At 42.4% G+C, this 16,553-nt stretch overlaps 1 protein-coding gene across 1 annotated transcript in view; it reads right to left on the bottom strand.

Moving 5' to 3' along the window:
- LOC103803927 (oxysterol-binding protein-related protein 5-like) overlaps positions 1–15,776 on the bottom strand; it is a gene marked incomplete at its 3' end in the record, with an annotated part of 56,219 nt that extends 40,443 nt beyond the window's left edge. The window contains 3 exon segments of the mRNA XM_009076510.1: positions 8,450–8,512; positions 9,562–9,635; positions 15,623–15,776. Of these exon segments, the coding sequence (XP_009074758.1) occupies positions 8,450–8,512; positions 9,562–9,635; positions 15,623–15,758 (273 nt within the window).
- Positions 15,777–16,553: the final 777 nt, after the last annotated feature.

The raw sequence follows: 16,553 nt of genomic DNA, 5'->3' as shown, positions 1-16,553 counted from the left end.
TCAAATTGTCCAAAACCTGGGGAGGGTTTGTGGTGTGAGAATTACAGTACAGTCTGAACTCTGCTACTTTTTATGTGACCTTGGGGAAGTTACTTTCTCTCTCTGTACCTCTCTTCCTTCCAACCTTTCATGTGTCTGAGGCATTCAGACTGTGATCTTTTGGGGTCAGGCACCATCTCTCCCACTTATGTATGACAGTTTTATAGAAATGGTTCAGCCCTTGGCCACCTTGATTTAATGAGTATGACACAAAAATGAGCTGTACTAAGGAAAAAATGTAGCAAATGTACTTCCAGTTTATAAATTCACTGCTGTGATGTGAAACAAACCCAGTGGGCTCTCAGACTCTCTCTCCTTCATGTCATGAGTTGATGTAATCATTTTATAGTGCTTTCAGTTTTGAGAGACCCACTTTCTTTTTCCCTCCCAGTGACACAGAAACCTCTTGGGCTACTACAGCCACAAACTATGCTGACCATTAGTGTGAGCAGGAAAATATTTAATGACAGCCAGATCAGTCCTTTCCACAGGACTCAGAGAAAAACACACAAATGCATGACCAGATCACAGCAAGCAGTACATCAACTGTGCTTTGGAGACTGTGGCAGGAGCAAAAATTGGAGAAAAGGGTGCATGTTCAACTGAGCAAAACTCCTTGTAGATGATGCAGGATTAGAAATTAGAGCCAGAAGCTGCTATTTGCAACAGAGCCACAGTCACTGTAGAATGTATTACTTATTCTCACATACCCTTGTAGGAGTCTATCACTAAAAACAAAACTACATGTGATACCTAAGAATAGACAGCGAAATTAAAACTCTGTGATGGTGCACACAGACCAGTGAGGTCCCTGATCCAAGTTCACAAGTCAATTTGGATCTACTCAAAGAAAATGCCAGTTCTTGGACTCCTGAAAACTATTCAGTATTGGCCATTATTGTTTTCACAGGAAGCTAAGTTTGCCTCCTCTACCTGCAGTGCAGTCTCTGGTGAATATTTTTTATTTCTGCACATCAGTCTGGACTGTAGAAACACCAGGTTTATCGTGGGAACCACCACACAGATATGACATCTGAGTAGAGAATTGTGCCACTGGGTCTTTGTCACATTTCAAAGGGCAGTGGTAGACATCTGGGAGATATGCTATAAGCTTTTCTTTATGTAGAAACACTTCCAAGTGCTTAAATGTCTCGGAGCAAAAATCCTTCAGAATTATTAGGAGATTATGCTTTCATGATTCGAGACGCGTGTCCTCTGGAACCAGTCAGAAGAATTCTCCCCCTTTCTTCCAATTAGCAGGAAGAATGTCCTGTCCTTGAGACACAACTACAAGCCAAATGTTTATTAGTAATTTCACTCCCTCCAGCCTGAGAGATCAGACAGACAGAGAAACACTGTGTACTATTCATCATTAGCCAGTGTGAGAGGCAGAAAAAGCACAGATGCTCCCCAAGATTCTAGGAAATACTGCTCAGGTGCCTGCAAAGCATCAGGATACAAAGAATGCTTTTTGCTTAACTAGTTAAAATAAGCTACAGTCATTTGTTGTCTAGACCTTTGTACTTTTTAAAAGAATAAAATTCTGGCCCCTAAGCTCACTTGACTCAGGGAAATTTACTTGCAGATGAATTCAGAAAGGTTTCCAAGAACTGCTGCAAACGTGAGCCCTAAACCTGCTGCTCAAGGGGAACCAGCATTGACACAGACAGAGGCACTTTCAGTGCTCTGCCAGCCCCACCTGCCTCCTCCCTGGAGTCTCTCTGGGTCACGCTAAAATTAGAGTTTAACAACCACAAGACTTCAAAGCTGGGATGTTCACACAGACAGACATTGATTCTTCCTCTTCAGGAGAGCTGACTTGTAGCTCCATGACCAAGGACACCACGTGCCCAGTGCCAGTCGATACTGCTGTGCATGTTAGAAAACCACAGCACACAACGGCTGATGAAGGGATAATCTCCCCTTATGCCACCCCAGCCTTTAGGAGCTCAATAAACACAGTGAAACTTGTCAGACACTATTACAAACTGGCCCTTGGCTTGGTTAAAGCAGCTGCATGAACAGCCTTGGGGGCTGCTAGGCTCCGGAACCACTGTGCTGCTTCTTTCAGGCACTCCCTCCCCCATATCTGAGCTACAGCCAGACATGCTGAACCTGCAAACCTTGCCGGGAGAGGGAAACAGCCACAGGGATGGTGCACACTAAGGCAGGCTTAAGACTGGATGAGAAAGAAGCAGTAGTGTAGATCCCTTCACTGCCTGTCAAAGAATTTCTAGGCATGGAAAAATAACTCTCTGTGCTGCTATGTCCCCAAAGCTGTGATGTACCTGCCAGGTGTGTCACGAATACCACAGCTCCTTGAGGTGGTTGCAAAATGCTTTGTGAAGAGAGAGAAATTTTTGCTATAACCAAGCTACAGTTTTAAGTAGGAGCCACAGACAAGCTTTCAGATGTGCCTGACCTGAGGCTTTTGACGCTGTTCCCCAGTCACTTTTTAACAAGGCAAACTGATTGCTTCTCCCTCTCACCTTTGCCTCTTGTTATGCTTACGAGGATGCATCACCACAGATCCTAAACCGCAGTTTGCTGGCAGGTGATCTCCGGGTCTACAGAATGAAAAGCATTGCATTTCTGGGTTTAAAGTTCCTGCTTTTTCACAGGAAAGGTGGGATCTAAGCCCCCAGGACAGCATACCACAGGTCCCCATGCTGCTGATCACAACAATAGTTCCTCCAGGTTTAACTTGCTAAGCGACTTGAAGTAATATGATTTCATGTTTTTACATGAATGTGTCTTAATAGTTTTGATTGTACCTTGCGACATATATAAGATTCAGTAAAGTCAGGTCATCAGCTCTGAAGATTCCCAAGACACAGCAGGGTCTTACGTCACTAAGACACATCAAGAGCATTTGATGATGTCTTCCTACTGCCCTGCCTTTCTCAGCCTGACAGAAAACTATGAAAAGTCATTTGTCATCACAGCAAGTCTTTCAAGGACACTGGGATAACATTCATCCAGGATATGAGAATCTGGCCCTCTCTCTCTGCAGCAGCATGTGAACAATATTAACCAGAGATGAGACTTTGTACAATAGGACAGTAAGGAATTGCTTTCCTTTCCAAAGTACAAACACCCACTGGAGTATTCTAGCAAGAAAGCAATAGGTATGCTTTCCAAACACTGGTTCCCATAAGGAAGGAAGACTGTTAATCTGTCAAAAACTTTTATCAGGGCATGCAGTAGCACTTGTAGGAGTAGGAAACTGTTGTCCCTTTTTAGTTCTCTAATCAAATCTGTCCTTTCCAGGACTGAGCAATGACCTTGCAGCTGATGATGGGCTGTACTGTACTAAAAAACATACTTTTCATCCCAGTTAAGTTTCTGTTCCCTTTCATCTCAATCATGAGCTCCGGAGATCCACTGCTGATTGTTAGCAGTCATCACAATACCCTTGCGCTTCTGCCAGGCTTTGTAAGAGAGCATACAGAGTCCTCACAATAGTGCTATTCTGATCCAGTCTTTTTGGTGACTTCATTTCCAAGAGGAACCAAACCATCTCACAGAAAAACAGTCTGTGATTAACTCCGGTGTGGGGGATGCCAGCCCATCAGCATGCCATCCCTGCCTTGGATAACAGCAAGAGGAATATCCTGTTATTTAGTGCAAGCAATCCTTGCTGCACAATAGACAGAATTATTCCAAATCAGAAGCATTTAAATAAAGTCATGCTCAAGCTGTGCTCTGCATGTTAACAGCAGTGACAGCTTAAAAGTTGCCTTTTTGTCTTCTTTGAATCCAAGTGAGAGAAAGATGAGATGAGACAGGAATTGAAGGCAGAACAAAAGTAGCTGCGGTCATAAGTTATACTTCACAAAAGCAATGGGAGACAAGTCCTTGGTCACATGTAATTTCTCCAGTAATTCTTCCATATATAATTGCTACAGATCTCAATCAGGCAGAAATAAAAGAAATTAAACAGAAGTTCCTAAAGCAGCATAAGAACTATGGAAATGCTGGATTTAACATCAGAAGTGAGAAACTCCTAGTAAATGGTGTGAATGTGTTACTTCACAAAAGCAATGGGAGACAAGTCCTTGGTCACATGTAATTTCTCCAGTAATTCTTCCATATATAATTGCTACAGATCTCAATCAGGCAGAAATAAAAGAAATTAAACAGAAGTTCCTAAAGCAGCATAAGAACTATGGAAATGCTGGATTTAACATCAGAAGTGAGAAACTCCTAGTAAATGGTGTGAATGTGTTACTGAGCTGAGGGAGATTCAGTTCAGATTAGATGTTAGGAAAACTGTTTTCCCTGTTAGGGTGTTCAGGCACTGGAGTAGGTTGCTCAGGGAGGTAGTGGAGTCACCATCCCTGAAAGTGTTTAAGAGGTGTCTGAATCTGGTGCTGGAGGATCTAGTTTGGGGTTTAGGGGTTACAACAGTGACAGGTTAATGGCTGGACTCAATGATCTTAGAGGTCTCTTCCAACCTTGATGCTTCTATGATTTTATGAGTCTATGAATATCCACAGATATCTCAACAGAATTCTAGCAATTTTAGTTTAAATTTATTATATGCAGCTCTTTTAAAAAGCATTTTAATTTTTTTTGAATTAACAGCTCATCCAAAGCACAGTAGAGTCAGTGAAAAGATTCTTACTGACAAATAAGCTTTGCATTAGGAAAGCTTCCCCTTCAATTGATATGCTGCTCCACAGCAAGCTGAATAACCTGCACCTAAAACTTTCCAGTTCGAAAACAAAACCAGTAAAAATCCCTCCTATTTCAACAATGCGACAAAGATACAGCAACTGTGTTTACAACACTGAAATAGCACAATGATTAATACAAACTGAAAAGCCTGCACAAATAAACAGCTGACATGACAGCAACATCTGGTGAAAATCATGGGTGAAATTCAGCCATCCAAGCAACTCCAAATATCAAGTTAAACTACTGCTTAGTGGAACACTTTGCTCCATTGTGTCAAATTATAGTAAATAAAGACAAAGTCACAAAGCTCACAGGACTTCTTTTTGATCATTTAAGTGTGCCCTTCGTGGGAAGAATATCCTGCAAGTTTAGAATATTTAAAGAACATCTGGGGTGAGATGGGAAATGTAGCTCCAGGCTACATCTGTGCTCACTTGAAATCAGCTGCAAAGCTACACTGTGGGCAACAGTGATTACCCTAAAGTGCTGCACATGGAATTGAAGAAACAAGGTGTACTGAACCAGGACACAGGAACTGAGTGTAAGCCTTAATAGAGACAACCAGCTCCAAAATAATTCCATCCCCAACATCAAGAACATGAAGTATGGTAACAAAAAGCCAGCAAGGGTCCAGCTGAGCATAACACCACCTGGAAAGGCCAGATTCTCCTATAAAGCTCTGCTTAACACACACAGGGGATGTTTCACTCCTGAGTATTGACAAACTGATTCCAGAAACAACTGGATCTGTCTGACAACTGACTCCTTGGTTTGCTGGCTAAGGGAGAACAGAGGGAAAGGTATCCTTGTAGGCTGCCACATTTGCGAAGGATCTTTTATGGTAGTCCCAAAGGTAACCATGGCTGAAATTACCTCAGAGGTTAAAAGCATGATTCGTAGATCTAGAAGGGTGAGCTTGAGACAGCATGGGAACTGGAGCTTAAATTTCAAGGGATCAGTATGAGCTGTATCAAACTACTTTGCAGCTAAAATAAATTTCTAGCAGTCAGCTAGATTTATGTTTCAGATTACAAATCACACAATGAAGGCCTGAACAGTTCAGGCATGTGGAAAAACTCATTCACAATGCTTTGCCCTTACATACATCATATAACTTGCACACAACAGCCACACTCCTACCCTTTGATAGACTTCATTGCAGCATTACTGCGGGGCTGGAAAGACTGAAGTACCACTGAGCCCCAGCTTCAAGATTTTTCTGACTACCCCTTAAAATACACCTCAGTCCTTTGTGGGCCCTGCATGCATATTAAGAGATTTCCAGCTGCTCTCCAGCCAGTAGAATGAATAGGTAAGCACAGGAAAGGAAGAAAGTGAATACACAGCACTGCATACTGCAGTAAAAGGTGCCTTAGAGGGCTCTACCAGCACCAAAGGAGGCATAAACTGAGAGAAAGGCACCTCCTGTCACTATCAGGTGTGTGCTAACTGTACTACCTGGCAGCAGAGATTAGCTTGAGGCTTAGTGACAGTTTGGTGATACTTTCACACCCAACTATCAGCACTGGTCCCAGAAAACAAGACTAAAGTGCTCTAAAGAGAGAAACTAATATGACAAACAATCCAAAATAAATAATATTTTTTCCCCTTGTAAGAGGAGATTAAACAGACCCCACTTAACAAATGAAATAGGAGAAAATATGCTGCAGGAAAGTTAGTAATGTAATATGAAGCTGAACCGTGCCTTAAATTCATTTTAATAAAACATGGGGTGAGAAGCCACGACTGTAATCAGAAGTATATATAGGGCTAAGAACCACACAAACACGCTGAAAGCAAAATGCTCCAGCATCAAATATGAGACTGCCTGTACAGAGAGGTCAATAATCAGGCTGTGTTCACACCTCAGACACAGAGAGCTGTCCATCTGTGAACACAGGGCACTGTGGCTGCAGTTACACATGGCTTCACAGCTCCCAAGTTCACAGACATCTACAGGGGTTTTATGATACATTCTGTTAACCTGGGAAACCTGCAGCCTGCTCCACTGTGCAGTGTGGATATGGCCTGAGCAAACAAAATGTAGAACTGTTTCTGCCTCACTGATGAAGATGTGAAACAGAAACGCAATTAATCTGCCTTGGGAAATGCAAGGCAGAGTTGGGAATTTGAGGTTCCCTAAGCCCCAGTCCATGATCTAATCACTCAGCTGGCTTTGCTTTCTTCTGATTACTGAGTGAAAAGAGTCAATGTGGTGTGGTACATCAAAATAGTGCTGCTGAAAAAACACTGATTTCCAACAAGGTTTGTTATTCCCACTGTGCCAAAAGAAGGGCAAGTATTCATGGCACGGATCTGTTACCTAGAACATTTACTTTCAAATCCATTAATAAAACCAGCACACCCCAGAGTCTGGTTTCTAAGAATTATGCCCCCCCTGTAATCAGCAATCTAAACATGACCCAATCAGCACACACTCCTTCCTTTGGTTCAAGTAGATGGAACTGCTGTTTATTTTTAAACTGAAACAGTGTGACAGATCTCTACTTACAGTTCTGGATACCTGACAGTAAAGCTTCCTTTTATAGCATTAGAGCTGAGTGGATGTGAAAAATCATATATTAAGAAAACTTGATTACGAGTTTGCCTAATGTTTAAAGTACAGGACATTTCACTGACACTGGAAAGCATGACAGAAGACAAGTTACGTGGCTGGAGAAGAACAAGGTAGTGTACAACACAGCAAGGTGAAGCAGAGTGAAGTGAGAATGACAGGTTCTACAGCACAGGTCCAGTGAGAGTGGAAAGTCTCCGAATCACATACCAGGTGTCTAAACAGAATATTCAGGCTGGAAAAAACACTTAGCTCTGGTCCATTCAATAGCCAAAGCAATTGCCTACAACACTGAAAATAAGCAGACAAGTTGAAGTTTGGTGGTTTTGCAAGGTGAAGCAGAGTGAAGTGAGAATGACAGGTTCTACAGCACAGGTCCAGTGAGAGTGGAAAGTCTCCGAATCACATACCAGGTGTCTAAACAGAATATTCAGGCTGGAAAAAACACTTAGCTCTGGTCCATTCAATAGCCAAAGCAATTGCCTACAACACTGAAAATAAGCAGACAAGTTGAAGTTTGGTGGTTTTGCACCTGAAAATAAGCAGACAAGTTGAAGTTTTGTGGTTTTGAGGTCTCACGTATCTTTTCAGTTAACTGGTGTTTCAGAGCAATTTTGACTGTTGTAAAACCAAAGGCTTGGGGCAGTGAAAGCAAAGTTCATGTCCAGCTTCAAACTCCCATTTCTTTTGAACCACAAATCTGATGCAGTTATTTTGTGCTGTGCATTTCCTCTTAACTCTTCCTAACAATTGCTCTTGACACTGTCAAGAAATTGAAGGTGTTGGTGGGGAGAGACTCGATAATGGCTCCCAGGTGCACACAAAGCACAGCAGAAATCTAGGTGGGCACCCAAATCTTCCTCCTTTCAAAAACACACTTGTGAGAGACTAAATAGCAAGGCAGGCCCAGAGGCTAGGAAAACACAGCTGAGCTATGCTCTCACCCAGAAACCTCTCACAAATCCATTCCTACTCTTGCATTCATCCTGCATCTCAGAAAGTAAACTCCATTTTGGACAGCATTTCAGTGCTCTAAGTTGTCCTGTCCAGAAAAGTCCTTCTTCTTTATATTCCTAAGTCACTGAAAATTCAACACCACTCCTTCTAAGGCGTGCAAAACACCTAGCTTTAAAGCACAGCCCTGGCTGCAGTTACCTGGTCCTTGGGCTTCTCCACTGCCAGGATAAGTGGAAGGCTGATTTTCCTTGAGGAACCTGCCTGAAAAAGCAAAACCAAGGTCGGTTTGCAGTTTGCCAGGTTCCAGCAATAGCAGAGGACATGTACACAAGTCCTTGTTGCATACTCCCAAAGCTACTCTCATCACCATATCCCTGCGCTGACCTCTGCCAGGACATCCTGTCAGAACAACCTGCAAGCTCCAGGCAAGTACAGACAAATGCACTGGAAGATGCAGAGACTATTTTCATGTCTGAAAAGAAATCACTTGTCTGCAGCTGTTTCTTCTGTGCTATATTTTCATTTCAGCTGGTGTAATTTGCATTTATAGCTTCATAGTTTAATAAATTTAGTTAGAAATTTATTACCTGCTCTTGCTTCTGCTTCTAGTTAGCCTACAGAAACATGCGAGGGAGCTGCAACCATAAAAGCCTGTACATGAATCTCAAAGCCAGATCTAATTTATAAGGTTGATTCCATCTCTACAGGAAATCAAACCCAGACACTCCATAACTCTTAGTGTAGAGGCAGGTTTTGAACACTGAGAACCAGAGGCTTTAGAGAGTTTTACCTCTTCATAACAGGCTGGATGGAAAAAAGTTGTGTTCAGGAAATGCTGGTTCGTTTGTGTTCCTCTCCTGTTACACCAATTCCCAGAGCTCTCTCCCAGGATCTTGACTCACTGTTTTGGATGCTAAACACCACACTAAATATTACATCTTTCTCTTCCAAAACAATTAAGGTTTATGATTGCCTTGCTGATAAGGAACAGCAGGAGACACCTCTGCTGACAAAATCAACCTTTCAACCACAATTATTCATATCTAATTACACTGTCAAATGAGGCCAAAATAAATAGGGCTCTTCTGTGGTGGGTATAATCAAGTCAGGGGAAAGTGTAAGCTTCTTTGTAATCCCAACCATGTAAAAACACTCATTTTCTTTCTCTCAAAACATGCACATACAGTCCCTGCAGGAACAGCAGGAGAGGCTTTCTTAATGACTTAAATAAAAAGGATAGTAAGAAAGATTAAAAACAGTCTGGGAAGAAATGAAAGCAAGACTAGGAATGGATTCCTATCCCAGAGTACCTTGCTAATGGAGTTTGGAGTCTGTGGTGTCTCATCCTTCAGTGCTGATGGGCTGTTTCCTTCCACATCTTTTCCTGCAACAAAAAAATGTGATTCAAAACCAGAGAAATTCTGTGCAAAACCATGGCTTGTCATGGCCTTAGAAGGGCTACTGCTAATAGTTGTCATGAGCAAGAGCAGGTACACCATGATCACAGAGAGGGATTTTGCAGAGCTTGAAATAATCTGCATCCACATGCTTGGGCTATGCAACAAGACTGCTCAAAAGTTAAGTCTCAAAACTGTGGTAAAGCAACATGGTGGTTGCAAAAATCAGCATAGGAAGGCTGGAATAAAAGAGAAATAAGGTTCCTTATGCATCCTTAATCAGCTCCCTTCTGTGTCTGCATTATGATGCAGTCTTTAATTACATTACCACAGTCTGTTCTCTTCTTACACACCCCATGCCTCATTCAGTGCAAAGAATAAATGCAATTCAGATAATAAGCAGCTATTCAATCTTCCTTGGTCAGTATCTGGCAACTGCACACAGATGTACTTGATAGCATGCTTTGTTGGACAAATAATAACCATGCTTACAAAAAGTTACAGAAGATAGAACAGCACCTAGACATAATCTGTAAAACAAAATAAAAAAACTTGCAGAAGATCAGTGTCTTCTGACCAAGTTATTTGCTAAAGTAAGAAACATTTTCAATTTACAAGGAGCATTTATGAACACATTTTCAGTCACTACTCAAATACCCTAAACTTGCATACATTACGTACTGGTATGAGTGTGTGTAGTCCTAGTCCAAGCAATAGAATGCAATGATAAATTCTGTTCTTTTTGCCAACTGTAACCACGTCCTTGCAGTAAAAGAAAGCACAGAGCTTCTATTTTTTCAAAAAAAGCATCTGACAAGACTAGATTTTTAGTGCCAAGACAGTCATTGTTAACCAATTGCAACGCAGTTTTCCTCTCAAAATTGTGGGCAATCCGAGCTTGAGAATGCAGGATGCAGTGAAGAGCCACTGAGACAGTGAAAATCATCCATTTGCAGCACACTGCAAACGTAAGAACTGTTGAAAATGTTTCTAACATTGTGTGGACCAGCCTTGGAAACACAACCAAATCCAAAACCAGCAAGGGAAAACCCTGATTCTCCTGAAGTCAGCAAAAGTTGTCACAGATGTGTCAGAAGCCATAATTTCTCCTAGATTTACCAGCTCAGCCATTGAAGAAGGCAAGGACCATTAGAAAAGCCAGCCACAGAAGCTCACTGAAAAATAAATACCGTCATGGCCATGTCCTGCACTTCCATCATGGGATGTGTGAGAGAACGAGTATGTCCCATTATGACCAGAACTACAACTGTGTTAGAGGGTTTCACCACTAAAGAGACAGGACAAAACGGTGCCCTTTACACAGGTGTTACCATATGGTTTGGTGTATCAGCTCTTAAAAGTGAGAAAAGGCTTTGTGGGACCTTCTTTGTCCCTAGAAGGTGTTCAACTTCCCACCTAGTGACTAGGGGTGGGGATGGTTCAGATGTGCAACTCACCCTGTGACCCAGTGCTGCACTGTGCCATGTGCACACAGCTATGCTGGCACAGAAAGCCTCGGAGAAGAGGGACAGCATGTGTGTTGGTCATGTGGAGAAGTAAAGCAGAGGAAGGACCTATGCAGACACGTAGGAAGGAGGTGCAACAACAGGGGACTTCTATCTTAACCTGCCACTCCTCCCCTAGAAACACTGAGCCCTAAATAATGCACTTGGAAACCTCCTGTTTGGGGGCAGGAGAAAATCCCCAAAGTTCTGCAGTGGCCAGAGATTTGACAGTCCCTTTGTGCTACCATGACAAGTGGGATGGCCATAAGCACTGCTGTGCATGGATTAGGACCTGCATCTCCATGCTTTTTCTTTCTCTGATGGCACTTTCCTCGCTATAGCCCCCACTCTCCCTGACAGAGGCAGAGGAAGCTTGAAAACACTCACAAAGCCATGTAGCTGCTGCACTTGTTTCCCATGAAGAGCATAGGAAAGTAACATATGGTCTAAAAGTTCAAGTAAAGTTAACAGGAATCAGCTGCTGCCTGTTCCAAGGGAATGGTGTCTATTAGCATAACAGAATTCACATCCATTCTGTATTATTTCTCATTTCTTAAAGAAAGCTTAGCTCCAAGCTTGTATCCACACAAAAAGCCTGGACGTGAGACATTTCTGCCTTCTCTCAGTAATGCAGTTAAAGGGATTTGCACCTGAACAATGAGATTTTTGCTGTTCTGAGGTTCTGGTCCATCCTGCTCACAGAGCAGTATGATAAAAAGGGAACATGCAACTGGTCATTCCTCATTCTCACTATCATTTACAACCATTCATAAGGTATTTTCATGGAGCAGCATATACGAGTTTTTCACACCAAACTCACTAAGTCTATTGGCACTTGAGAGGGAAAGGCTGTTTTTCAGAGGAGAGCTATTCTGGCTGTCAGTCTCAAGCAGACTTGCTGCAGTCATGCAGAAGGAGACAGCAAACCCTTGTTTGGAAAGCAAACATCACTGAAATGATGCAGAAGTTTTTCAAAAACCCACACACATAGTTAAGTGCAGAAAAACCCCAAATGCAAGAGTCCCACCCAGAGCACGACAGACAGAGCCATCTCAAGAAAACAACTAGAAAACCACATAAAAACATAAAAGAAGCTAAATACTAGCTGGCTATAGAAGCTGAAGTTCTTATCTCCCTGACCAAGAAAACAGTGCTCACAACAGAAATAAAGCTGAATTTCTCACAACTTAAAGTGCTGGCTGCTACCAAAGCACACAGAGAAGTGTCCTCCACAGAATAGCCCAAAAGTTTTGCACCAAGTAACAATAAAGATCTTGGGAAGGGAATTGGTGCTGCTTATGGAAACAGCCTTCACCACATTGTGAAGAAAAATGCCAACACTCCAGTCTTGTGGCTACAGAGTAGAATTACTAATACCTTCTTTTTATGCATTACTGTCACGCACAGGGAAAATAAATATTTGGTTCATTTCCAGAACAGTAAGCATTTCTTTTTTTTCATTTTCTGCTGGGCATTAATCCTACAGGTGTGTTTGCCCTCCCCCTCTATAAAGAATGAAACAGCAAGCATGACTGATCAATGGTGACAGGTAGCAAAATTACTGGTTTGTTGAGGAATTATTAGCTCCACACAGCCTGAACTATTATTTTATAGGCTTTCTGATAAAGTAGCTGGATAACTACAAGAGGAAATACAAGATCTGATGTGTGACAAAACTATTGTGAATAAAAGCTTTTCTGCTGTAAATACCAGCCACATAGCCCAGTGTGAACACCCTGACTGAAATTTAGTCCAGTAAAATTCTCATGTTCATCTATTCATTCCTATATTCACAGTACATTTCTCAGGATGCAGATAAGCTAATCCAAATTTTTATTTAAAGACACTGTGATCTTGCAGCTTAGTCAAAAAGAGAGATGCTCTAAAATTCTTTATGCTACTCCCCCAATAAATTTCCTATACTCTGAAATAGAAAATAGAGGGAGGTTCTCTCCCCTCACGGCTAAGTGAAAGATAGACATGGACAAGGAACAAGAATTCATGTCTACCTTGTGAGCTTCATATAAAAAGAAAATGTCTTAGGCAATTTTCTTTCAGTTAGGGGAATCATTAGCACTGTTGCATGCAAGCAAGAGGCAGAAAGTCCGAAGCACTGTTTCAGACAGTGCCCTCTGCATGTCCCATATGTTTCCTTAAAAAAAATCCTCTCACTGAACTGGAGCTCCATAGCATATCTTGCCTGAGGTGTGAAGTCTGTCACTCCCTTCTCACTGAACTATTTAGTTGCACGTCTTTGTTGTTGGAGGGCCAATCCTAGGTGATGGTGCTGTGCGATCTGCAGCTCCAGCCACCTCACATCTCACTAAATTCCTGGCAGGAAATCGCTGGGCTTTGCTGCCCACTGCACTCAACATGATCAGCCCAGTGCTCTCATAAAGAAAATCTGCTGGGGTCAAGCAGCAAAACGCAGACCACTGGAAAAGCCTCAAGAACTGAAAGGTCATGTAAAATGACAGAGAAAAATAGATAACAGAGAAATATTGGATGCAGCTTACGGACATAGACCTGTGACTTACGTCACAGCATCCTTCAGAGGGATGGGAGAAGATGGGGGAAGCACACAAGGCTCAGAGAAAATAAGGCAGAAGCAGCAGCAAAGGCATGAAAGGAGAGACTGCCATGGGAAATGGCAACTGAACATGAAGAATGACAGGTACTTCTTACAGGAAATATGAGGAAAACAAAGAGACAAGGCAGCTCCATGGGGATGGGGAAATAAATGAAAGGAGTAAAAGAAGTGTAAGGATAGACAAAACCCCAGACCCTCTGCCAGAAATCCCCTGACTGAAACAGTAACTTCTGTTTGTTTAAAAGGGATATTCTCTCCTTTACAAAATCTTTGGCCTATGCTCTTCCTTTGCAATACTGAGGGCTATCGCCCTGACACTAGTGCTGGAGGTTACTTGGGAGAACTAAGCAGCAGAACAGAAGCTCCAGCATGGCTCAAGGCACTTGTGCTGCTGAGTCCAGCAAAGGCTGTTTGGTCTGGCTGCCAGCGAATCAAGGAGAAACACGGGCATGGGGGAAGCTGAGGAAGAGACAAACTCTTCCAGCCACATCCTCCACAATGAAACCCTCAACTTTCCCTGGTTTCTAAAAGATTACAGCACTGAAATATTGCTGAGAGTAAGTAAGTAAGCTTTTTGGCATTGAAAGTGCTGCTAAGAACTGAAGAATGGGCAAACTCTAAGCTAAGGTTCTCCATTTCCTTGAAGAAAGGGCAAGTGACTACAGCCTGGAAAATCAGCCCTTCAGCTCCCAAGGATAGCAGAAATAAGCTATTTACTTACCACACTTTTGTACAGACTGTACTTATGGGCAGCTACTGCTAGTTCAGAAGTCCCTCCAGGTTTGAAATGTATGAGATTCTAGGAGTCCCATTTTTTATTACCAAAAGGTTGTTGAAGTTTCCAGTGGTCTCAGTGACAGACAGGATTAATCAGCAGTGCTGAGAAGAGGCTTCCCACTGCTCTGCAGCAGACACTCACAAACAGAAATACCTGTGAAATCGAGGCCCTTGAAACCTTTGCACTGAAAGACAATTAGCTCAGGAAACCAAGACCTGGTTTTGCTCTACATTTGAAAAGCCCAGAGAGTCTATTGGGTGTTACATCTGTATGACCACTGAAACCTTTTAACAGATGCTATGTTCTTTCTCTAGATATCAGTGTTTTGAGATGCCATGAAGGTGCTGTGAGGTTTGACTATTTAGCACAGACACAGCAGCTGCAGATGACAGCTCTACAAACTTGTTACTGCCCCCTGAAACACTTGTTTACAGACTGGAACAGAAGCACTGTCTGTAGACTGCAATCAAGGACTTGAATGTTTACTGTGAGCAATTCTGAAACAATAAAATGAGCTCTTTTTCCTTCAAAAAGTGTGCTAGGAAATTCAAAGCCAAAAAAAAAAAAAGATGTAAAGAGAATGCTTAAAGCCAGTCTGCTATTCATTGTAACCTGTCAAGATTCCTGGTACTTGCAGTGCTTGTACATATTTACAGAACATTAACCACAGAAAGTCTGCTCTTGTAATATTTATCCTAGACTCTAAATCTGAACAGGGAAACCTGCCATTAAATGTCTGCAAATGGGCCCGGTAAATCTTCAACAAGTTCAATGTTTAGGGTGAAACACATCAAGGGCCTCAAAGTGGAAGCACCTGAAAACATTAGTAACTTTTTAAAGGTAAGGCCATGCAGTGTTCAGACAATTCCAAGCCCCAACTGTGATGCCCTCCATTCCCACTTAATGCCATGGCAATAGAGAAACAACATCATCATAAAAGCAGCACTGTCTGGAGTCCAGTAATACCTGTGTTGCAACAGCTTCTCTCACCCTCTTTCACATTCTTGTTTTCCTTTGTTTCCTGGCAGCATGCTAAAATATCTACTGGCAGCCAAGCACCTGAGACATGCTCCTTCCTGCACTGACACACCAGAAACCAACCTGGGCTGAGTGGGTAGATGTCATTGTCGGTCCCGAAGAACAGATTGCGCGTCAGCTTGCGAGGATCGACCTTCTGAGGAGTGGATGAGGCCGGACAGAGGGAGAACCTGCGACGAAGAAAGTTCTCCTCCTTCATGGCATGAGCTGTGGGGGTTTTCTGAAAAGGAAAAATAGAAATTACAGTTCATTTCAAGACACAGGAAATCGAAGTTTCACACCTAGATGACTCCGCTGCTTCAAAGCCACTTAATCCTATGTGGTGTGCCAGATCTTTTTATAGAGTGCCAGAAGGCTATGCAGGGAAAAAAAAAAGAAAGTGATATTAGTTTGAAGCTACAATTACTGATTTGCTGACTCTCAGTATTTGCAAGCTGTAGGGAAGCAGAACACTGCTCCTTGATGAATCCAGACAGTATAACATTCTCCTACCTACAAGGATCTATCTAGGATAATAGCTACTTACCGGGTCTATCCAGTGCACAGTGCACAATATTTTTGAGTCTCTTTAATAGATGCAACTCCACTGGGGTCAGCAGAGCTACAAAAATCAGCATTTAATCTGAGCTGCATGGAGGAAGACCAGCTGCACTGGCTGCAGGGAGCAGCAAGCAGAGATCACGCTGGTGTCACTCCCTCATTCCCAATTACAGCACATATTTCGGTTTTCTTTAAAATGGCATTTAGCTCAGCCTTGCAGTTTGATCAGTAAGATAACCATTGCTGCTCTGTGGGGGTAAAGAACAGCATTTGTCTCCCCAAAAGCCTCCCTGCATTCCCTGCACATGAGCCTGGTGGTACTTTGCTCTTTACCACCACTTGGCTAATGCATTAGACCATCCTGGCTGGAATTAAAGGTTTCTTTTATACCCATCCAACAAGCAGTTCTTTCTTACCCTTTACAAACAGATACTATGATAGTCTCCTCCCTGAG

Source organism: Acanthisitta chloris, unplaced genomic scaffold (assembly GCF_000695815.1).
Source record: "Acanthisitta chloris isolate BGI_N310 unplaced genomic scaffold, ASM69581v1 scaffold3756, whole genome shotgun sequence".
NCBI lineage: Eukaryota > Metazoa > Chordata > Aves > Passeriformes > Acanthisittidae > Acanthisitta > Acanthisitta chloris.
The sequence above is the reverse complement of the archived record's forward strand: the minus strand, read 5'-3'. Positions and strand labels throughout refer to the sequence as shown.